General features: G+C 43.5%; 1 protein-coding gene across 2 annotated transcripts; it reads left to right on the top strand.

Annotated features, from left to right (window-relative positions):
* The first annotated feature begins 892 nt into the window (after window positions 1-892).
* On the top strand, window positions 893-23101 carry TMEM154 (transmembrane protein 154). Of its 2 annotated transcripts, XR_004307112.1 has the most exons (7): window positions 893-1431; window positions 5961-6287; window positions 7448-7475; window positions 8139-8224; window positions 9557-9617; window positions 11339-12125; window positions 23053-23101. XR_004307112.1 is itself a non-coding variant. In XM_015861340.2 (6 exons), the coding sequence occupies exons 1-6, from the start codon at window positions 1068-1070 to the stop codon at window positions 11352-11354; spliced, it is 882 nt and encodes a 293-aa protein (XP_015716826.1). In that variant the 5' UTR covers window positions 893-1067; the 3' UTR covers window positions 11355-15843. The 2 variants fall into 2 exon arrangements, 1 of the variants encoding a protein (XP_015716826.1); XM_015861340.2 differs by lacking the exon at window positions 23053-23101 and having other exon boundaries at window positions 11339-15843.
* The last annotated feature ends 1436 nt before the right edge of the window (window positions 23102-24537 follow it).

Here is a 24537-nt window from a genome sequence, read left to right as displayed (position 1 = left end):
AATCTTAAATGTATGTTCGAGCCTCATCTCAGAAGCATCTGACTGGGAAGGATTATCAGGTTGTAAAGGAAGTCTCTCAGAAATGGTTATCAGCCACTTGGTGCTGTCAGAGCTCCTCTTTATCTTCTTGCAGCTGCAGTGCTGTAGCTTTGCTTTTCTCCTTCTGTCTTAAGCAGCGCATAAAGGTACACTGCCAGTAATATGCGACCAGTTCCAATTGTTAGTTAGCTCGGTCATTCGAGCGTTTTAAATCTATTAACAAGCTGGCCATTAAATGAATCGCTGACCTATTTCTTTGCTACTTGAGTTAAGAAACTATGACTGATGACCTATAAAAGCATCAATGTGTTAAGAAAAGTTATTAGCTGCAGAACCGGAACAGCAATTAGTCACTTCAGCTTTTTCTACCAGCCTGAATAGAAAGATTTACCACTGCCAACTTCCAGTAATTCACCAGAAACTAGATTTTGACAGAGACTGATGTCTGGGGGAGATGCAATGAAGCTGCTTCACAGGCAGCATGCAACTCTTCTTCCTCAGTTTAGTACTGGAAAATGTTACAGCAGGGATCTAAACTGGCTCAAATCTGGGATGCCCCAGAGCAAAAGTTGGACTGTGGACTCTGCTGGATGCAGACAGGTGAATTTTAGATCTCATAGTTGCTTTTGCAGTGGAGCAAACAAACCTATGATCCAACCCTTCTGCATGTGGGCAGGTGTGACCGAGGTCCCTCTGTCCCCTTGTCACCTGCTGCCCTCACTGAACACTTTCCAGCTGAGCCACCTGCTCTAAACAAGAAGCTTTTATGCTTCTCTTTGCCATAACTGTTCCAAAATACTGCATGCTACATGGGCCGGCATTTTTGCACCCATTTCTTGGAGGCAGCTCAGCTTTGGAGGCCGCCATTTGGGATGGCAAATTAGCACTGCATTCAATGGGACAAGTGGGACTTGGAAGCAGCATGTTGTTACTGTGGTGCACTGGCTCAGTCACCCCAAAAGACAACCTGAAACCGCCCAGCCTAACACAGACATGTGGTGTTTGTGCCCAGGCTATGCAAGGTGTGGATGGTGCTCAGCCCCGCTGTGCGAGGGCTGTGTTTGGTGTCAGAACGTCCCAGCAGGCGGGAGCAGAGAGGGCGGGAAACCTACATACAGGTGCCTCAGCTGGAGGAGCAGCCTCCTCTTGCTTTTGCAATCCTTGCCTGCTTGACAGGCCCGGACGGCATTACATCACTTCCTAAAAACAATCAAACGGAGCCCATCTCCCAAAGAAGCACAACTCGGAGGCACCGGGGGCAGGAAACAGGAAATGTAAATGCTCTGCCGAAGCCAGCAGAGAGCCGCGCAGGCCGAGGCAGCATGCGGGCGCCCGGCTGGGTGCCTCTGCTCAGCACCCTGCTCCTGGTTCGGCACGGCTCAGCTCAAGATGGTGAGTGGCCCCTGGCATGGGGACCGGTGGGGTCTTGGGGAGTCACAACTGGCGGCTGGCTTCAGGGAGAGGGGACCTGTGGGATCTTGCTGGCTGCTGCCGGCAGCTGCGTGTCACCTCCGCTTGCTTGGCTCCTTCCTGGCGGTGTCTTCTTATTGCATCTCCTTAGATGTAAGGCTGTGTGATGGAGATGTAATCCGAAATGTCACGCTAGGTGTGTGGGAACTGCCGTCTCCAGTCTTGCTCATTGCTCCTTTTGGGTCTGATGTTAACCATTTCTTGTACCTTCCTAATCCCACACCTGTACTGTCCACTGTATGCAATAGTAAAGCTGAGGACCAAGCTCAAGCTCTCCTTCCACTCAAAAGCCAGCTGCTGATTTCTCCAGCACTGATAATCCGAAACCCAAAAGAACAGCCAGCGCTGAGATCAATATTTGGCTGTCTGCCTTGCTGAGCACTCAGGAGCTCCAAGGGCAGGGCTGCCCGCGGCTGAGTGCTGAGGGCTCCTTCTATGGGTGTGCAGCTCACAGCTCCAGGTGTGGGGCTGCTCCGTGGGGATGGTGTACCTCCCGGCATCATGCCAGACACTGCCCAATGCCTTGTTGTGGATCAGGAGTGTGTTAAAGCCGTGGGCAGGGAGAAATAGGTGTGTTGTATTTTGGTTGTTCATTTTATTTTTCCTGAAAGTCAGTACTATTCCAGGCTGTATAATCGGGCTGCAGGTTCCAGGCATGCTGCAGACCTTATCGCGGTTAGCAATCGTGCTTAGCTGTAAGAATGAGGTAAGAGTTGTTACAAAATGGTTTGGTCTTGCCTGCGTTAAAGGCAGCCCCGCCGTGCTGCAGGCTTGTCAGGAAAATGTGCTGCAGGCTTTGCACGTGCCTCATGATCAAAGCGTCCATGGGAAGAAAAATCCCGTCAGGAACAGAGCAGAGCAGGGGTCCCAGTGAAATAGAGACAAGAGGAACAGACTCGGAGGGATCTGAGTTTCATAGGTAACTTATACAAGCCACAGCTGGGCTGGGAGAGTTCTGCTGTGGCCAGCTCCTCCAGGGCATCCTGCGTGCTCACCATTTTCTGCTCACAGACTGCCAGGGCAGCAGCTTTCTGGGTGCTTTCCTCCTGTCTCCTCCAGCCCCAGACATGGCTCAGAAGCTCTGGGATCCCTGCTGTCTCACCTGTGCCATCCAGAAAGCACTTCCACAGCAGGCGATGGGAGTGTGATTAGACCTCGCAGCACAGACAGATGGCAGCCTTATAAACCCTGTTCCCACACCTCACTGGAGCCTTGTAAAACCCCTACCTTGCCATTTGGATCGTGATGCACAGACAGCTTTGTCCTGGCCACCCTGCAATTCCTGAGGGGTGGTAGCACAGTGAGCGTGCCCAGGTCCCAGTGCTGGCTCCATCCAGGGGGTCATTACATTAAATTTCAGCCAGTGACCCCAGGCTATAGTGCCCTGAGAGACTTCATGATCGCTGCTGAGTTCCTGAATCATTAATTTTAGAGCCCTGCTGAGAGCAAGGAGCACTGAGAGGTGTGCACCCACGTGTCTGGATGTAGCAGGGTTGCATGTCACTGGTGTGGAGCTGGAAGGGCATGGGATCAAACTGTAACTAAAAACACAGTTTGGTTTGGAAAAGCTGTAGCTTTCAGGGTGATGGACAAGGCTGCAAGCTCACAGTACAGCTCCAAGCACAGGACCAAACAGGCAACACTGGCCATTACAAGAGCATTTAGGTGGAGTGGGAACACAGCTTTCTGTTGCCTAGAAAGGAGCTCCAAGACTGGCTACCTGCTCCAGGTAACGCCCAGACAGCACTTTCCAAGCACTCCTCTCTAATGGGCTCTTGCCTGCAGTTGACAGAACAGCCGCCTTGAGATGTTCGTGGTGCCTTGCAGGGCCTGTGCCGGTAGCGACCTGCTGTAGCATGCAGCCTGGGCAGGCCCTGGGCATGGCAGGGAGCGGCTGCACTCAGATCAGCACAGGGCGAGGGGTGAGTCAGGCACAGCCAAGCCGCCACGCGCATGGCATGGAGCCGTGGGAGTGCATTGCCAGGAGGGGCAGAGGTTGGGAGTGGTGCTGTGAGTGGAGGGGCTCCTTGCTCTGCAGGGCCTCCTGGCTTCTGCTGGATTTGCCTCCCTCTCCTGAGTTTTCCTGCCGCTGTGTTTGTATAACTTACAGGAAAGTATGGAGAAACCAACAATTCCCAAATTACTAAGCCTGACTGTTACATTGATTCAGACTCAGTCCTTCTCAGCCCTCTTTCTTCTGCAAGTAGGAGCTGTAGTGTAAGTTGGAAAACTCCCTTCAAAGACTGCAGCCCCCACAGGCTCAATGTGAGCTCAGCGGGTGGAATGGGGCCTCGCCAGCAGAACTCAGTGTGCTGACTGCAAGTGTTTTATTTTGCCTCTCATCCAGCCACAACCAGAAACCTGTCTGCCTGCCTGCTCTGTCGACAGCTCCCACTGCCACCTCCAAGTGCCTCAACACGAACCTCAGGGGAAGAAATGCAACTACAGCAGAAATACTGTTTGTTTGCGGAGCTGGTCAGGTCCTAGTATAAAAGCTGCTTGGGACATCCAGCTCCCTTTGCATGCCCTGAATGGCAGGCTCAGAAGCACAAACATCATGGTATCCCCATGCTGGGGAGCAGCAGGCAGCAGGGTAGCATGGGATTTGCCACAGCTACAGGGGGAACAAGGGAAATGAGAGCACAGTGCTTGCAGGAACCTTGTGCAATTGGCTGCCCTGATGCTGAAAGACAGCCTAATTGCTTGAAGAAAATGCCCTAGCGAGCGGAAATCTTGTCCAAAAAAGAGACTGTGTTTTGTCCCTGGAATGATGTAAAGTGAACAAAAATATGTGGCGACAAGGTCACTCCTCCCTGTGATCTGCTGTTTTCTTTATCCAGAGACTAAAAAAGGTAATTCTATTTCATGCAAAGATAGATAGCTTGAAATCTGCTCTGCAGTTCAAATATAGGCAAATAAAAAGTAGTGGAGACATTGAAATGTCTGTCTTGGAAATCAAACACAGCACATGCCGCAGCTGAAAGCCTGGTGTTGCATTTAATGAGATGTGACTGTTTGCTTTTGCTTTAGAGTCACCTCATGCTTCAGACATTTGAAAAATCCATCTTAGCTCTACTAGTAAATGAAAAACAAACAATTTCCCCCACGCCCTTTCCCCTCTGCACTATTTTTAGCAAGATGCTTGTCCTTGTACATCTACCAGCCCAGGCAGCTGACAGGTGTCAGAGGGATGGCCACAGCAGAGAGAAAATTGTGGTTGCAGGAATGCACACAGCGGTGTGTCTGCCCTGCCGGCAGCACTCTTGGCCACATACAGTGATGGAGGTAAACATATGTGGTATAAATGGAGGAGCTGCAAATGCTGGGACTATGAACTACCTCTGGAGAGAAGTCAGGTTGCTAAAAAGAGTAATGGAGAGGCTCTCTTCTTCCCATCCTCTGTAATGAGAGGATTAATGAGAGCCAGCAGATCACAGGAGCACATGCATAAGGAGTCACTGCCTGCAGGGAGGCAGAGGCTGTGCTTTGCTCTTGGCTGAATAGGGAAGAACACGGCATGGAGGCTACTGACGTGAAGCCTTTCGCCACCAAAGAGCTAACATTCTCGTTGTTGTGCCGCAGTGAAAGAGGCTAGGGGCCTTGATAGTAGCCAAATACCTTACTGAAGTATTACATGTTATTCATTAAGTATTAACATTCTTTCCTAGCTTAAAGGAGAGGATGAAACAATCAGATGCCTGCATGACAACTGGCATAAAGAGGCAGATAGATTGCTGCTGTCTCAGTCAGAGCATTGCATTCATTTATAATTGGGGTTCCTGGCACACAGTCCCATGGGATGCTCAGCTCCTTCTTGAGACAGACCTGGCAGGTGAGGATGTTGCAGGGTGGGTGAAACAAGAGGTAGCGCTCTTAACTCAGTTTTCCTCTCCTTCTCAGTGTCCCTAGGAAGGACAGCATTCTGTCCTTCTGATTTCTCATTTGTAAAATGGAGATGATAACTGCTCATCTCTCAGGGCCATTATGAAGATTAATGTGTTTACCAAAGCATTTTAAATGCTAAGTGCTTTCGGATCCAGTCCTGTGAGATTTGAAATACCAGCAATGAGGAGCTAAAAACCTGAAGCTCTGGCTAACTCAAGTGGAAACTCTATCTGCCCAGCACCTGACAACAGCAGGGACAATCATGTCATTCCAATGGTCATGCCATTCCATCCTTCTTTATGGCAAAAATGCTGTGCCATGTTGGCAACCTGCCGAAAACAGGGGGTAAGATAAAAATCAATCAGCTGAAGAACCACACTGCAGTAGACTTGTGGCAGACTTGCCATCTAGTTTAGCATCCAGAGGCCAAGAATTCAGGTGTGTGTGCATGCATTCATTGATTATCTTTCTTAGGGCTTTGAATGAATACCAGAGTTGCGTGCTTTGACTCATTGATAACATCGATGAAACCCACAAAATGTTAACTTGTCTCCTGTGTTTGGCAGGCTCTGAAAATGATGAGGATGGCTCTGGATACGGAACAGCAGCACTACCCACTGCTACAGTGCCACCTCCTCCCTCTGCACCTCCCACGTCCCCTGCCTCTGTGAGCAGCCCCCAGCCAGTGCTGGTCACTGCAGGGTCCACTGAAGGCAGCCTGGAAATAGAAAGTACACCCAGCCCTGAACTGAGTGACACGAGCAGTAACGGGAGCCTAGAGACGGAAGAGCCATCTGTCCTAGTGTATGCTGTGCCTGCATTGGCGCTGGCCTTGCTGGTCTTGCTGGTCATCATTTTTATAATATTCCGTAACAGGAAAAAGTCTAAACAAGGTAAACTTCTCTTCTTGGGCACTGGGAGGCTATCTTTACCACACACTTGACATCATTTAACAAATTATTTCAAGTGTCAGGTTGCCCCATTTAGGATGCTTGTCTCTGTTTTTAGTTCCATGTCTCCTGTGCAGAAAAGGAGAGCCATGCAGCAGCCCCATGTTGGGAGCTGTAGTTGCTTCTCAGCCCATGGAGCCATGGTGCCGAGCTGCAGCTCCTCACAATACCCACAACAGAATGGGGCCACAGCTGTGCAACTTTATCTTTGTGCTCAACGACTACAAACAAGGTGGATCAAGCGCAACTCCCACCTTACACTGCCTGCAGGGTGAGACGGTTGGGCACTTTGGTAAAATAAGAACAGGCATGACCATTTTCAGGGATGTTCATAAGGGACCCTGGAGGGTGCCAACCACATGGCCATGCAGCTGCTCTGGCCACTGGCCCCAGGAAGGAAAGCAGTGTTTCAGGAACAGAGAAATCAGCAGTTCTGGAGCATAAAGCAACAAAAAGCCATGCTGTGGCATTATATTCATAAGTGGTGGTATAGGTGCCATGGAGGCAATTGATGAATTCATGAAGGCGTCATTTGCCATGGCAATTTCAGGCTGTGCCTGCCTTACATCAGCCCACACCTGTAGCAAACTCTCAGTTCCCAGACAGGCACCTTGTTGCCCATTTCTGGTCTCCAGTAGGACCAGAGACCATCTCACAATCTCTCACACAGTTCCTATTGCTTGGGGGTAGGATTTTGAGTTGAGGAAGGAGTGGATGGATCCAGGGTCTTGGTGAGTAATGCTGGTGCTGGTGTTGGCACCCACAGGCCATGTTTAATTAAAGCTCAGTTGGTTTAAAGTAGCATACAAGCATACCTTGCTAGTGAACTGGGTGTTTGTGTACTCATGTCCAACATGGATATCCACCCACTCTCAGCCAGGCTGGGCTCATGATGAGCTTCATCAGTGTGCCCAGGATTAAAAATGGGTTGCTGTGAAAATTGCAGGCAAACAGGGTGGGCTGTTCTGTCTTTCTTCTAAAAGGGAACAGTCACACCCTTTGTAAGCAGAACTCATTTGAAATGACCCTGCTGAAGACTATCCGATAATACAGCATATATACAAACAAGGTAACTCAGAATATGAACTGTTTTTCTTTTTCAGATGAGCTGGGGAGTGAAAATGTGAAAAGGTAAAGTTTGTGCATATCACTCTTATCCTGTTTAGTATAAGTGATAACTTTTATCAAGCTCTGTCTTGCTAATCAGTACTGGAAGATACAAAACTGGATTAATGGAGGAAAAAAATAATTTGCTAAAAATAATTATTCAACCAGGTGACTCCAGGAACAATCAGTAAAGAGAAGACTAAATGGAGACATTTAAAGAAATTCAGAATTAGGATAGCTAGGACTTTTCCCCTTTAAGTCCCTATCACTGCTATTCAAGCTACAACAAAACTCAATCACTGGAGCAGCAGTGATAATAGGACACTTAGCATATATTCCACAGATGAACACATTCGTTTGCCAGTTTGCTATTCACAGATGGAAGGGGTCCAGGATATCTGTGCTAGCCCTCTGCTCCCAGGCACCCCATACCACACCACCTAGTTCCCCAGACCATTCTCTGTACTGGTACCCCAGCGTGCCGTGCCACACACGGCAGTCAATAGCCCGGCTATTGACTTCTGCTTGCTACCACTGCCTTCATACACCCTTTGGGCTGACCTCTTCTGGGTCATTTACTTAGGATGCTTTCCACAATGCCTACATGTGCCTGGAATATGAGACAGGCCTTATCACAGTCTCTTGATTTAAGCTTTTCTGTAATGTCTTTTTTCCCCTCCTCTCAAGCCCTATTTTCGAAGAGGACACACCCTCTGTTATGGAGATAGAAATGGAAGAGCTCGATAAGTGGATGAACAGCATGAACAAAAATGGTACATGGTAACCTCTCTACTCCATCATTCCTCTCTTTTTAGCTGATATAATCCCACGCATAGAAAAGCAACGCAAGGCATTGTATTTGTGTCACTGATTTCCCTAAAGAATTTTTAGTCATGTTCTTGACTCTGCTACAGAAATAGTAGCACAAATGTCAGGGTGGGATTGTTCAGAGGAGTATTTTAGTTTGTGTGGGAGATATTTAACATATGAGGGAATATCATAAATGTTTTGAGTTTGCAGCAGGCACTTGTAAACACAAGTGTAGCTGTGAACAGAATTTATCTTTTTAAAGTCACATTTTAATGATAGATAGGAGTTTATTTGAACCATCCAATCCTTTCAGTATTCAGCTCCTACAGATCTGTGCTCCACACCACGCTGTCATAGAAGAAACAAGTATTTACTTTTAGCTCAGGCCACTGCTTACTTAAAACTGCTGCAAATATCTTATGACTGCATCCCTCCTTTCTTGGTGTTGTTTCTTCTATCACCCCCACCACATGAAGAGCAAGCTACTCCTTGCCGCTGCTCCCCATCTTCTGCAGCCTCTCCAGCAAATCTGCCAGCAATTTGTACTTTCTGTACCTCTCATCAGTAGCTCATTCTACTCCCTCACAGCTAACACTTTCAAGCAGCTGCATTAACGGATTCCCACTGGCTACGAAATGCTAAAACCTGGATATTTCCTCATTCTTGGTCCCTTGCCTTCCATGCAAGCAGTCCATTTGTCTGACCTCCTCAAGCTGTTTTGTTTTTCAGGACACAGAACCCTCTGGAGCATGTCTTTGCATTAGTACAGTGCTCCAGCCACATGATGGGGCTTTGACCTTCTTAGTCTATAAACTCCAGCAGAAAACACATTCTAAGAACAAAGGCTTTAAGTATAGCACACAGGGAAGCAGCGCTGCAGAATAACTTCTAATTCTCTAGATAGAAGGGAGCAACCATTGTGTGTGGGTTTTTTTTTGTAACATTCCCTAAACCCCAAATGGAACTACAAGAAGTGGGTGAAGCCATCAGCAGTGGAGGATTAACAAATTGTTACCCCATGGTAGCTCATGGGAAACAGTCTGCCAAGGGAGAGACTATGTGTATGTGCACACAAAAAACTGAAATATTTCTAACAAATTACCATAATGACTGTCAAAGGGGATTTAAAAGCTACCATTTATGCTTCTTGGGACATGGAGATTTTACAGATAGAAGGGTGCAGAAGAGCAGATTTATACACCAGAGTCACTGCACAAATTTGTTGATGCAATTCTGAAATAAACATAGACTAACGGCCAATAGTAATTATCATCTTGCTTCTTATCCTTTTCCAGCTGACTGTGAATGTTTACCTACTGTAAGAGAAGAAGAAAAGGAATCAGTGGCCAATCCAAGGTACTTAGAATTCATTCTATTTTTTGAAGAAATGCAGTCAATGCCAGTCATTCCAAAGATAACCTCATTTCTAAACTATCTAATAATAAGTAGACCAACTAGGGGGCAGATTTAGAGTGTTTTGTGCATGAAGGCTTTGGCTCCAGCTCAAATGGTTTGATGCTTCTTTAATTTTAAACCAGTGGCTGCCTGTAAACCCCTAACTAACCCTGCAGCGGCAAGCCTGTGTGGGACAGACAAGCAGATGGCACAGACAGAGCTTCCCTCACTGATCAGGCTGTTGTTGCAAACGCCCGAGGTGCTAACATCAGTACTCAGATCAGCTTCCCAATTTTCTTCCCAAATGGTGTTAGTTTAGTTTTAGTCCTTTTTTTAATCACTCAGATTTGGTACGGGAAACTTGTCTGATGTTGCACAGTTGTCTCGGCATTAGTTTCCTTCTGATGCAAGGTGCTTGGGAGCTTCTGTAAAGGCTCAATTGTTTTGAATGATGATTTAAGTAAGGCAATATTTTGAAAGCATCCAAGACAAAACATTGCATTAATGACATTTTGATGTTTTCAGAATGAATATTGAAATATTGTTCCAAATATTGAATGAATATTGATATTTGTTCCAAAACTACTTTTTGAATATAACATTTTAAAGAATGCAGCAATTAAGGGTTTATCTTAATCAACTACTTTTCCTAAGTTCATCTTACACGAAATTTTGGAACATACTTCATTCGAAAGTAAAAACACAGTTGAAGTGGTACCATTTCTTGGTTCCCATTCATTTCTGTGACTGAACATTTGTAACCTACTCCAGGTAAATCAGTTCAGCAGGGAGTTGGTCTAGATCTCTAGAGGTGCCTTCTAACAATTCTTTTATTATTAGGCAAAAACAGTTACTTTTTCCTGACCAGATAATGCCCAAAAAGTATGTGCAGATAAATACCTATTTCAGTATCTCTTGAGCAAGGAAAGTGAAAGGCCACAAAGTAAAACAACACGAAGCTATTACATTGCAAAAGCTTACTTATGAGCAGTAAGGCAGTGAAGTTGTGTGTCAGGGGCAAGAGATTGTAGCCCCAACTCCCTTCGAGGTGGTGCTCATTTGCTCCACACATAAGCTCACTGAGTTACAAATACATATGTATATTGATATGTTTTGTATAAACAAATCTTGCCTTTGAAGCCTAGTTCTAAAATCATGTCCAGGGTTTCCATGCATACAGGAGGCAGGTAAAGGCTTGTGCACCTTCGCTCCCCCAGTAGAGAGAGGCACAACTCCTATCTTTCAGGATTGCTGAGTTAGATGAAACAAAGCCCCTCTCACAAACACTTTATTGCATCCACAGGGGTAACTAATGAAGCGAGGTTCAGGGAGAATCAGATCTGGACAAAGGGAAATTCTCTCTTCCCAGGTTGTAGTACAACATTGGTCCTCAGAAGCAGTAAAACTGCTTCTGATAAGTTCTTTGCAATATAAAGCAAAGTATCATTAGGAACATCAATACTCATATAAAGGAAAAACTTGACTCACCCAACAGTTGATGAGGGTCAGTGGCTATACAACTCTCCTTATCTCCATATCTAGGAAAATGTATTTGATTTCTCAGTCCATGCCTGGTGGCAGGAGAGCCTCAAGCCAGCAGAAGCTGGACCAGCTCTTATATGAAGGAGAGAAGTGACCAAGCAGTATGATGCTAGTGTTTTTTCTCTTTCATGTATGCCCAGTGACGGTGAATCATGAAGCTACGGCAGCAGAGAACTCCTCAAAGGGAGCAGCACTCAATCTAACAGAGCCCAGATTGTGGACGAACTGGATTCAAACACAATTCACCACAAGAGACTGGAGAAGCAAATGCTTTTGTTGTGTCCTTCTACTTACAATCTTCAGAAGAGAAATATAATCAATTGGAAAAATAAAGGAAGAGTGCTACAGTAAGGCTAAGGAGCTGACTTAATTCCTAATGCAGCAAGATTCAGCACGAGTGAAGAGAAGCTTCCTTTCCCCCACCCCGAAGTTTCCAAAGGCTGTCCTTGCTCCCACCCAGTTCTCCAGTTCTGCATAGTGCAGCCAGTAAAAACACATACATTCCAAGTTTAGCAGGCTGTTTTGTTTCTGGTTTGTTTTATATACATACACGAACAGTACCCACCATTCTGGATTGCGCTGGTTTAAGTGGGTTTGATTCAGGCCTTATATTCATGCTTTGTTCATCTTGCAATTTGGTTTTTGGTAATGGTGCACAACTTTGCACAAGACTTCTGCTAATGCAGTAGAAGAGCGGGACTGACAGACAGCAGCTGGAAAGCCCTCCCACAGAATCCACCAGGAAGCAGCCTGAAGCCCGGAAAGTTTTGGTCTTCAAATTAAGGACACTGTAAACGTGCCTGACAGTTAACCGCAGATGAGCACCACACTAAGTCTCACCACCCAGCCCTTCACCCCCTGCTGTGCAGCTCATCAACATCAGCCTGCTACAGACATAGCTTGAAACACTTCTTTTCATCAAAACAGGTGGGAAAATTGAACAATTCATTGCTACACCAAACACATTTGGTAGATAAGATTATTATTCCTAACCAAGGTCCAAGGTTTTCAGGTTCAATAAGGTTTTAGCTTTGGATTTTTGAATATTGAACTTAGAACACCTGAAAGACACTGGCCTCTTCACATACCTGCTCCCCTTCCTTCGGTGACATTGGAAAGTCAGGCTGCTGAGATGCCTCAGGTTTGGAAGACATTTACAGTATCACACCCATTGATTTTAGGCAGCATGTCTCTCATGGATGTGTTTTAAATACACGACACATCTGACTGGATACTTGTCTATGCAAATCTTCCCCCTACTGCATTTAAAACTTGCATCTCACCATACTTTAGATCCTGTCCTGTCATATTCTACTTGTTATCATATTGTATTTAAATATTCTTCTCACTCAAAAGATGTTTTACCAGTTTTAATTCACCTGCAAATATTTCAGTACTATGGTTTCATAGCTACCTTGGTTTAAGAGAGCAAGTGAAGAAAACCACCAGGCACCTGGAAGAAGAGTTAATGCTCACTAACAGCTGACAGAGAGGGGCTCAACTTTGTGAATAAGAACTTGTCAGCGTGTTTACAGCTAACAACTTCCTTGGTTTTATTCATTACTGGATACCAGTTAACTAGTAGTTTCCTCAGAGAGGAAATATTTCTTCATTGTTCCAAAATAATTAATTGCAAAGAGTGGATCTTACATGAGTGATGCTAAATCAGTATTCCCTGCTTGGATGATTTTTAATGTTGGAAAAAAACAATGTTGTGAAAGAGGAATGTGAAACGTTCCCTCAAACATTTCCTCAAGTTCCTGACAATACAAATCACTCTCTGGAATATCTAATTAAAATAATGCAATCACAGGGGGAAATTGGAAGATTGAAATAAAGATGGTCAAAAAGTGGAAGGGGATGTTTTCCCAGAAGCAGCTTTGCCAGCGACTTCTTTCAGATAGAACAAAGATGCTTCGCTGAGGCTTCCTGCTGTTTGTAACCAGAACATGTCCAAAAGTGAGAATGTTCTCTTTCAGGGCTTATGGGAAAAAAAAGAAACAACACACAAATAAATGACAAATGTTTTTTTTTGAGACCATTGCTCTTTACCGGCTGCTGGTTCATAGGCAGCACTGCTGCAGCAATTAGCAACAGTGGCAAATGGAGTCTATTGTTAATTGCTTTTTAATTTTGGATTTTCCAAACAGACTGTACCCCTTAAAATGATATTGTATGGCGTAACTCAGCCATGACACGATCCTTCAGACAGTCCTAGCGTGTTTACAACCATGAATCACACACTAGCTCTGCCTGTGACAGCACATCAGGCTGTTTTGTTGTTGGCTTTAGACTAACACTAATCCTCAGTGGTCTTTTGGTCAAAATGAGGCACCATTTGAAATATTTTTCTCAGAGATTCATTTTGTCTTAAAAGATGCAAGTTCACTGAAGTCAGAAGTGCTCCCTCCAGCTAAACTCATGTTAATAAGCATTAATCCTTATTAAGTTCATCATTAAGCAATTTTTACATAAAGCTTTAAAAATCAATTTTGCCCAGAACTAATTTCAAGGTGATAGCTCTGCAATGATCCAGGCTATGCCACTTATCCTTTCTAAAAACAGGCATGCCAAAATTTCTTCTCTTTTGGGACTTTCTAACCATTTCAAAGTACACAATAAGGGTCTGGACGCTTTCCCAGCCAATTCTGGATGCAGGTTATCTGAATCCGCTGCTTTTTCCCCCCCAGGATAGACATCTAAAATCTGTATATAAAAATTATTCCTTACATCCAAACAAAAATCCCTCCTCTTATAGTTTGAAACCATTTCCCCTCAACCTAACACAACAGACTCCTCCAAAGAGTCTATCCTCTTCTTCCTTATAGCCCCCCCTTTAGAAACAGCAAAGATGCTATCAAGCCTCCCCAGTGGGATATTTCAGTAGAAGAGTACCACAGCAATGATCAGACAACTTATTTCCATCTCATTTAAAAGACACCATTAGCAAGAAGCATCTTCAGTACAGGCACAGACTTTTTTAAAACCTGTACTCTAGGGCAGTGATCACCTTTGTCTAGAAAGAAGGGGAAGAAGAGTTGGCTGCAGAGAGCTAAGTGTATACCTGAAGTAAGGCACTAGCAAGGAGAAAGCTAATAAGCAACCACTGCTTTGAGAGCAAAGTATACCTCACCTCCACATAGCTGCGCTGGTTTGCAGCATGACACCCACACAGCTAGAGGCTGGGGATCACATAAGTAGCACATGGTTACAGGACACTTGAAATTATCCACATAGAGACCTGTAGGAGAATGCAGATATTTCAGACTGAGTCAGCTACCAGAGAAGCTAGAATTGCACACTGGGACACACAGAAAGCTATGTACACCAAGAGGATCTCACACAAGTGAGATTTGCCTTCTCCCCCCCCACTCGCTCTTCATTTTTGAAGAGATTAGGTGTGATGTAGCATTTAAATATAAGGGAACAACAAAAATCTAAGTGTGACTCCTGCTCAGATAACTTCAGTGAAAAGAGATTAAGAGGACAGCTTTCGTCTAGGTGCCGTTTGATGAGAAGGATGTTTTCTCAGGAGCAGTCACTTCTAAATACAGAAGTTTCTGTGGTTTTCAGCTTCAGCAAAAACACAAAGGTGAATGAAAATGGAAGTCACCTATTTTAGAAGGATGTTTTGAAGTAAAAGTTCTTTTCTATACAGAACAGAAGCATCAGGTCCTGAGGACTCAGTGAACTTCCCCACAAATCAAGTGGGATTTTACTTATTCTCACTTTAATTCACAGGATTAACTAATATTTAATATTTAATATTTACTTAAAATGAAGGGAAGAAAACCTGCTATGAAAATACCCACCCAGAAAAAAATATATATCAACACTGAAAACTAAAACCAAGACTAGATCTGGAGCCCACATTTGGGAAGCAATGCCCACAGTGAAGACGAAGACACTAAGGTGCTTTTCCAGGCTGCTCCCCCACCGCTAGGAAGGCAGCATCGTCTCTGCTTTTATTCTCTTCGCAAACAGAAAGGGATGTGTACATTTCTCTAACAGGCTGCAGATGTTGAGCATTTGCCTTATGCTTTGCTGTGAAACCAATTTGACAGGTTACACGTGTATACCTGGGATTCACTTTTTCTAATCTAGCTTCCACTCTCTTTTACAACCTGAAATATGGAGCAAATGGATTATGTTCTTCTGACGTCACTGGGATTTGGAGAACAAGTCATCAAAAGCAGCATGATTCTCCACAGTAGAAGCAGCAGTTCTGTTAATTCTTTACTCAGTTCTGAAGGATCTACCTTCACCTCTCACTTCTTTAAATTTATTAGCTTGCTTTCATTGGTTTTCTGCACTCAAATTAGCTGAGCTCTTTACTGAAACACTTTCTTTGACAGTAACTCCAAATAGCAAACAAATCCTTACCATCTTAAATTCAGTGGCAAAGGCATATGGGCAGTGCACAAGGTGCTAGCACTAACTTATCAATACCACACCTCTTAGTTTACCATAATTCCTAACTTCTACCATTCAGTTGACTGTACAGTCAGAGTGTAGCTATAAAGAGTAATCACAGAACCACACAACTGTAGGGGTTGGAAGGGATCTCTAGAGAGCATCAAGTTCAACCTCCAAATAAGCTTATATGCTTCCTGGACTAAAATAATAAAAACGCCTTTGTCCTGTTTGCATTTTTCTTTTGGAATACGGCAACCAGCACTGCAGGACAAAGATCTAGTAAACTCTTAAATGTGAGTTGTACTCAGAAGAGTAATATCCAAAGCCCCCAGTCACATATCCCACGTATGTGTATGCATTTAAGCACAGCGTTACAATAAACAAGAACACTTGCTTCCACCAGCAGGTGGCTGGGAGGCTTGCTGTGAAACCTCCCTGCTACCAACAAATGAGCATTTTCAGTTCCAGCCGGCTGGTAGGGACTCTCCTGGCAGCACCTTCCCCTTCAGCACATCTCTGCAACGCATTAAACACATCCAGGCCTTGTTCCAAGTGATGCTCTGACTGCCACCCCCAGGAGGGAATCCCCACCTGCAGTTGCAGAAGTGATACTTCTCAAATCTGCTTCAGGCTTTTTACCCACAAAGCATGTTGCATGTCAAACCATGACTCACAGGACGGAAGCAAGACACTTTGCCCTGGATGGCTGAACACTGTTACTTCCCTTGCAGCAACGGGGACCCTGACATTCTTGGGGAGCAGCATTTACCTCAGCTATCTGAGCACAACCCTCCTAGATAGCTCAGCAATGACCAGTGCTGCAGAGCTGTCCCACGGTTTAATGCTTTGCCCTCAAACAGCAAGGATGGAAAGGAGGGTTTGTGGAAACTGTAGTCTGTTAATCTCACTAAAGGTGGCTCACCCTGTGCTGGAATGGCAGTGACATGTGGATGCATGCACAGAGCATCCCTGGTTGCAGAGCAGCAGCTGTCACCATATGCTGAGAAAAGGGGTAGCAGAGTAGAACCAGCTAAGGAGGGTATGGAATAAAAAGCCTACAGCCTCATAGAAAAAACAACCACTTGTGTAGCTGTGCATTACTTGGGGTCACAGAAATTTTGCAGGACACGTGGACAATGAAAGGCCTCTCTGCTTTGACTTAAACATATTGCTAGCTCTCCAGCAACTCAAAGGTGATGCTTCCTTGGAGGAAGATTCCACAGTAACAGTAGCACTAGTCAACTTGCACAAGGCCATGTTCTAAAAAGCACAGATCCCTGTTACCTCAGCTGAGCCAGGTTGGTGAGCTGAAAGCAAGCACCAGCAGGAGGCACAGATCAAGGCACTATTCTTACACAGTACAGGAACATAGGAAGAGCTGAGACCTGGGGGAGGACACATAGATTCAATAAGACATGAGATTAAGCCAGCTCCCTTTTATTTATTTCATACGGATTGCACCTATTCTGTGACTAGGGATAGTCACATTAGACTTATTATTTATGGCTATACATATCACAAAACACAATCCCTCAGCTGCTCCCTCAATAAATAAAATTTGATCAAAGACTAATAATTAGGCTTAACACTCCCATACACTAGACCTCAGAACTTGTTTATACCACTTTATGCCAAAGCCTCCAATGCATTAATGGGGAAGTTCCTTAGCTTTGATTTACAATTATCTGACTAGACAAATCACAAACAAGAGCAGAAGAGTTGGAAATATCTACTCATCCTCTGTTTATGCAGCTACTACAAAGAGGCATGTGATGGTTTTGGACTCTGTCCAACCACCATTCATCCCTACAGGAATCTTTCTATTACTCCCATAAAAGTATAATGAAGCCCTTTTTAATCACAAAATGATTCAAGTGTACACAAGCCATCACTCACTGCCTACAAAGATCCCAACCAGTTCCTTGCCACTGATGACCTATTAAACGACAAGAGAAATTTATGATATTGTTATTTCTCTCTAAATAAATTTTCCTGTCACCTCAGCAATTCATTTCTCCCCTCTGTCATTAACTATCAGCTGTTAAAGTAAGCTAGAACAAAGCAGTCTTGGGAAATTCAGGCATCTTATCCCCTGTAGCTCACCACCTCATTAGCTTTGTCTTACCTTGGACCCGAAATTTATGGTTTTGTTCTTTCCTCGTACACAACTCTGCCTTGTTTATTTTCCTGATATTTCTTTGCCCTCCTTAACACAACTCAGTTGTCCTTGATTCTACAGAGGTGCCCTCCTGCATGATCTTCCTTCAAACTCACTCACCCCAGTGATTCTTCCAGCAATAAACACCGAACCTTTCAGATTAATATGCAAGTTTCTTTGCTTACAGTGTTTTTTCTTTGTAAAGCATTTGTGCTTCAAACTTGACTATAAAGCAAAACTTCAACAAACAGAATTGCTTTTATTCTCTTATCTATAAGAATCTTTAGTTAACTATTCCATTACCACAAAACCATCTTGGTCCTTGACACCCATTCTGCATGCCTTACAGACAGGGGTTCCAACAGACAAGTCCCACTGTTTTTCTCAGCCTTTACTTAGTACAGGTGGAAAAGCATGGTGCTGGGGTTGTCTCTGCAGGGGACAACAGATAATTGCCCCCAAAATGTGAACCAAAGCACCTCCGCAATGGAGGAAGGCACATCAAGCCTCCCCACATATACAGGAGGGGAGAACAGTCCCAGTTTGAATCCATATCCTGTGGCTTGTCAGAGCACCCAACTGAACCATCCCGTTGCTGTTAGACACTCCAGCTGTCTGCTTAGTTTACTGCTGTGATGCTACTCCACAAAAAGCCAGAAAGGTCAGCTCAAAGCATTTTTTTCCCTAGTAATTTGCTAACCTCCAGCAGCTCCAGGTTTTCCTGATAGCCCACTGCCAGCAGTTATTCCTCAGTTACCATGACACCCTCTAAAGTGCAAGACTCTGGCCTAAGAACAGAAAACAACCAAGCCACACAAGACTATGGACAAGTTGTCAAGCAGATAAGGCTGAAAAAAGCATAGAGAGACTCTCCAACTGATGTAAATCAGTGTAACTTCATTCAAGCCAGAACTACAAAGCTCACTGTGACTCAGTAAATAACTTCAGGGATCGGAGAACCTTACCTGCAATTTGCTGCAGTGTTTTGCTACAGATATCCTTTAGCCTGCACAGAACCATTTTATATATATTATATTAGTCCATATTATATATGTAATAGTGGACTGCCCATGCAAGTGACTGCTATTTGGCCCTGGTAAAGGGCAATTTGAAGGTGAGCAGATGAAGTTTCAGCACCGTAAAGGCACTAGACTAAGACTAGCTGATGAGAAAGCAGTGAGTGAGGCTTTGAGTATTCAGTGTTTAGCTTGAATTTCTCCCCCGATTTAACCTGAAAAGCAGAAATCGTCGATATTTCAGTTCTGGTTTTCCATTATACAGAGGCTAGTAGTTATAGCCATTAGGAATCATGTTTAAATAACAAAACTCAAACTTTTGGGAGCTATTCTGAAACAGAATTTAGGACTTCACTGGTGGAAACCTCCAGCACAGCTCTGCTATGCTTCTGATAATAGAATTGTCAGATATACTTTAAATACTGTAATTACTTTATATATATACATACATATAAAATTTATATATATATATAAAAGTGCTCCATCACTGGTCTAGGTCATGACTTAGCATTTCCACTACACCCAGTAACACTTCACCCTTTCAGAACAGTTCCCTACGAAGACCAGAGCAAACGATGGCTCTTTTTATTGGCAGCAGAAGTACCAAACCCCCAGAAGGCCACACCTTGTCTAGAAGCAGCTGGGAGCTGCATGCATGCAGCACCACAAACATCACAGATTTAGGGGTTGTTCACGCTGCAAAGCAGGCTGTCCAAGAAGGGAGCAATGCCAAGGTGCACCTGGCTGCAGACTGAGCCCAAGCATGCTGCTTTTTTTCTTAATGTTTCATCCCCCTCCAGAAATAATAGCAATAATAATAATAAAATCTGCTGCTAAATCAGGCGCAGGTGCAGTGCCAGCAGTGCCTGAAACTGGTGTGAACTCTTCCTCAGCTCTATCAACTGTTTTCAGTTTTGCATCATTTAGGCATGCTCCAGGGAGGCCTGATAACTGTAGTGCTGAACAAGTCTGCAAAGTCTGAGAACAGCTTCTCTCGTGGCTCCCAGCACTGTTAATATTCATGCAGCTGATCTAGCATTATAACTCTACTCATCTTTTCTACAAATACTGTGGGTCTTGTGGTTTCCTGCTGAATTAGGGTAAGTTTTATTACGTGGTAGCCCTCTGAGTAGCACCGAGGATGATAATTAAGGAGGCTTTCTGGCTGAGGGATTTTTGTCTGTTTAGTTGTTTCCTGGCACTGCTTCTGCTAAGGGGTAATTCCTGCAAAATAACATGTGTAGCCTCATTGCATTGCTTAATGAAAACAGCGAAGAAGCTGACCTGACTGGAGCTTCAGAAGACATATTATGTTATCTTGCTTTTTTTCTAAGCTTATTACAAGGTTCAAACCCATTATAATAGCTGAGCTACAATAAATATTTGACCCACAAGTGCTAGAAGGGAATTCTTCCTTATTCCCTCTCCCAATTACATAAATCTGAATGACAAGCTATTTAATCTCGGTAATGGTTAACAGTCTCTGATTACAACAGTTAATTTTACCCAAAGGAATAGCAGCTACTAGTCGAGAAAGCTGTGGTAAAACCTTGCTAATGAGAACCATGTTTAAGGATAGTGTGGCTAAAAGTTGGATTTCTATAAACCGGTTCATTTTTTCTTTATGAATGTATTTTATTTTATCGTGATGAGACCAGTGAGAAGGTCCAAATATACATAAATCCTGTGCATTTCTGAAAATGGCTTTGGAACATCCTGGGTCTCTTTCAAGCAGCAGGGACTGCTTCTCTCTTCTACAAACAACTGCTATCACACTGGCTTCTTTAATTAAAGCTTTTAAAGCACTTTATTTTGTAAGTTATAGCCCGCACTGACCAAAAGCGCTGGCTCAGAAAGTGGTGGTGACCTGCAGAACTAAGGGTCTTCTCAGGGAGTCTACTTAGCTCTTACAGTACTAGTGAATGTTATGTCACCTGCCTACAGTAGCAGTACAGTGTGAAGTAAGAACCAGCCCACAGCAGTCAGTCTGGCTCCTCAGATAGCATCTGTTTGTTCTGGATTTGAAAGGGAAGATTGGGAATTTTCGCTGTGATGTGAAGGCTCTCAGACACAAATGCTTTCAATGTTTAGTGCTCCTGTATGGCACCAAATCTTCCTGTTTCTCATTGCTTTTGGACTTAAAGTGATGTAGACTTATCTGATGAGCAAACACATTTTCTAAGAGATGCCAAGGGTGTAGCACTGTGCTTTAAACCTGCTAAGCAGAATTTATTTTTCATCATATAATTTAATAGTTTCCTATTAAATCATGGCTCATTTATTGACAAATTATCTCGAAGAGCACTAAGTATAAAATGTTAACCTTTGCTATCTTTCCATTGCTCCAAGGGGCCTCGACTGCTGAGATCAAGGCTGAAACTCTGGAGTGCACCTACAGACTCAGTCACAGGAAGGTTTCATTTGCTTAGATACAGGAGAGTAAGGACATACCATCAAGTAAAAGAACAACCCAGGGAACAAGTTACTAACCAAAAAGTATGCTAATTAATTGAAATATAGTTCTAGGCTTAGATTCACTTGGCAGTAATACTGATTGTAAAATGTAATCTCAGAAAAGCCCCAAAGCCTAGATTTTGATGAGATGCTGTTACCACTCTGTGGTAGTGCTGATAGCCTAATTCAAATAAATCGAGAGCTGTCTCTCTCTTAGGAATGCTTTGGGAAAATGCCTTTACCTCTTTTCCACTGACTTCATTATGTTGGAGGACAAGGTGCTGATTGCCTAAAACATCGGTGTGCTGTTTTATAGCTGTGTAATTGAAATCCGAAGTAGAAATTTTAATTGATCAGAATGTTGTGTTGCCTTTTGCACAGTCAGTGGTTGGTTCTCCTACTTAACAGAGTACAGGAGTCTTTTTCTTCCCACAGTTGTCTTTTTCATATTTGTGCAAAGATGATGATGATGATGATGATGATGATTATTATTATTATTTTCCTCAGGAGCAGATGTACAGAATACCGGCTTTGTAACGTAGTTTTAGGGAGGAACTGTTGATGGCCAAAGTAATGTGGCTGAACAAAATGTTAATTGCATTGGAGAGCAGGACAGTGTCAGATTGTATCTGAAATAAAGATGAAGTGTAAGCATTCAAAAGCAGTCAAAACACAAATCTTAAAGTCTGGGGAGCTACCTCTGGTGATGGAGACAATAAATGAAGTATGTGACAATTCTGGCTCTGTTATGGCTTCAGGTTATTCAACACTAAGATCGATCTGTCGCAGAAAATGTTATTGTTGCTGAAAACAAGTTTCTGCTGAAGTTTCCAATGAACTGCTGTTTAATGGCACCATAAATCATTTAAATATTACAACGGTGATTCAGTTATTTTCAGTGCTGGGGAATACCTTATTAGGATACGCACCCACCAAACCTGCTTTGCTTAGCAGGACAGTTAAACTACCACTGCTAAATATAGGTTATAAAGAAAAGGTGCTAATGCTTTCAAGTACATCCTTAGACAAACACTATAAATAGGCTTCCATTTTGTCAGCTAGTACGTGTCAGAGGCATGGAATGGATGCTCTCCCATGGGAATTTTCTGTGCTCCCTCTGTGGCTTTTCTGGGAGTAGCTGCTCTCAGAGAGATATCTCAATGTTCTTTTTATTGTTACTAATTTCAGACCTATTAGCAGCAAGAAAAGGCTTGCTAGTGGTGAGCAACTGAGCAGGCTGCTCAGGATAGTTTTGCAAGTGCATTGATCTGCAACACCTCTGCTGTTTCTATCCTGAATTCTCTAGTGTGCAGTTAATTTAAACAGAATTCCAGTGCTGTTTTGCCTGTGTTGTAGTGACTGTGCTGGGCCTGACAAACTTTCTGTTCTGTTGTGAGTTTGGAGAATATGCAGACATTGAGCACATCATCGGGTGTGTCAGCAGTAGGGATGGAGTTACATCCAGGTTTCAGATTGGAGATCTGAACCTGTTAAATAGCTCAAGTTAAACTGAGGCTCTGTTATAAACATTTCATAAACCCCAGTGTTTTTCTCTAATGATGTTTCATACAGTTTGACATGCATAGTGCAGCAGTAAAGAAAGACCCCAGCAACACTCTTGTAATACAAGCCAACCAAAACATCAATATGTAGCACACTTATGCCAGACCTGTTTTATCTGGAGTTATATTTGCATGGAGCTTTGGCCTGACATGCAAAAGCAATTCATCCTATCATTAAAACTAGTGTATTTATACAAACAATCCTCAGCTAGCTTTCTCACTGATCTCATCTTCCTTTTATTTTGCAGGTTACTCCTGTTAAACCATCACAGTACTTACAACAGAAGTGGATATGGAGAAACAGAATGAAGGGGGGAAAGAAAGGTCTTACACTTTATCAGCTCAGTGAGTATCCAAAATGAGGCCATCTTCTGTGTCAGGATAAGAATTCACAAACCCTCTCTGATACAGTACTACTGCTACTCTATGATATTACCACTATGAAGTTTATGAACAGATGTCTGCACCAAAGGATGGTGTTGTCACCAAGACCTTTGGTTTGAGACTGAAATTCACTGCTGATAAGATCATCTATGCTATCAGATCTCTGCTCTGGTACCATCACAGCATCTTCTTCTATCTTTACTTACTATCTTTACTTATAATCTGAGCCTGGCTCTGCACAGCTATTTGCTCAACTTTCACCGCTGTTGGTTACAGTAAGTGCAGTCTCCCTTTGCCTGAGCAGGGAGGAGGCTCCTGTTATTTGGCTACATCTGTGAAAAGTGGCTTTATTTATCTTGGAAACTTCTTCTCTTTCTCAGACTTCTACTCCCAGATCTGCTACTGAGAAGCACTGTTGAGCATCGGGCTATTACAGCTGTTACAGTACTTGAATTTATTCCTTTTGTTATTTCACCTTACTATGTGTGCCATTTTAGAGTTGAAATAGTATAATACAGGATTGGCTTTGCTCTTCAATAATTTTCTTGTAGGTTTGTTACTAAGATGTATGCTCTGCCTCTCCTGGTTAACTCTGTTTTCAGATCATCATCTCATTTGTTTTTCCCCTGTGCCTTTTAGCATGTAATATTTCCAGTTACCAGGTTCACGTGGCATTTTTGATTTATTTCAGTGAAATTTTTCTTAAGTGCCTTTTAAGCATAATAATAATAAAAAAAGATAGATTGTAGTCTTGCCATTAAGCTTAATGTCAACCTCTTGTACAGATGGTAGTCTATCAAGATTAACAACGTTACAGGAAGAAAACATACTGACAATCAGCAGGTAGACAGCTTCTGGCCCGAATCTTCATACAGTGCATCTCTAGTTCCATCATTACTACACGCATAGTAGTAACCTCTGGAAAGATTCATGTTCTCACTGGATTATATGTAAGAAACAATACTGTTCAGCTCAAAACTGTTCAGCATTTTATTTTAAAAATAAATCCCACTGAAACTCTATGTGCGACGGCACTGGAGTCTGGCACACAACAGAATCAATCTCCCTGTTTAGTTATGCCGGATCATTGATCTGCTGTACAATTGCTATTTTTATCCCTACTTTTGAAATAGAGTCAATCATGACAACATTTCAATTAAAGTCTGGGTGCTGAACCACTCGAATCTGTGACTAATAAAAAATCCTAACATTTTCATTAAATCCAGTCTCATCTCCATCATCACTGCTGGCAGAGAAGCATTCTTCTGTTTCTTTGGCGAAGCATCTGTGATGATCAGATGGCCAACTTCTTCTTCCTTTGCTCCCCTCCTGCAGGCCTTTCCCTCCCT

This window comes from Coturnix japonica, chromosome 4 (assembly GCF_001577835.2).
Source record: "Coturnix japonica isolate 7356 chromosome 4, Coturnix japonica 2.1, whole genome shotgun sequence".
NCBI lineage: Eukaryota > Metazoa > Chordata > Aves > Galliformes > Phasianidae > Coturnix > Coturnix japonica.
This window is presented reverse-complemented; position numbering and strand designations above follow the sequence as displayed.

Bases quoted from the DNA above. Each gene is read 5' to 3' on its own strand.
- TMEM154 (XM_015861340.2), top strand. From the start codon at position 1,068: ATGGTGCTCAGCCCCGCTGTGCGAGGGCTGTGTTTGGTGTCAGAACGT. The intron at 7,476-8,138 runs GTAAAGTTTGTG...CCTCCTCTCAAG, and splicing joins GGGAGTGAAAATGTGAAAAG to CCCTATTTTCGAAGAGGACA. The intron at 8,225-9,556 runs GTACATGGTAAC...ATCCTTTTCCAG, and splicing joins GAACAGCATGAACAAAAATG to CTGACTGTGAATGTTTACCT.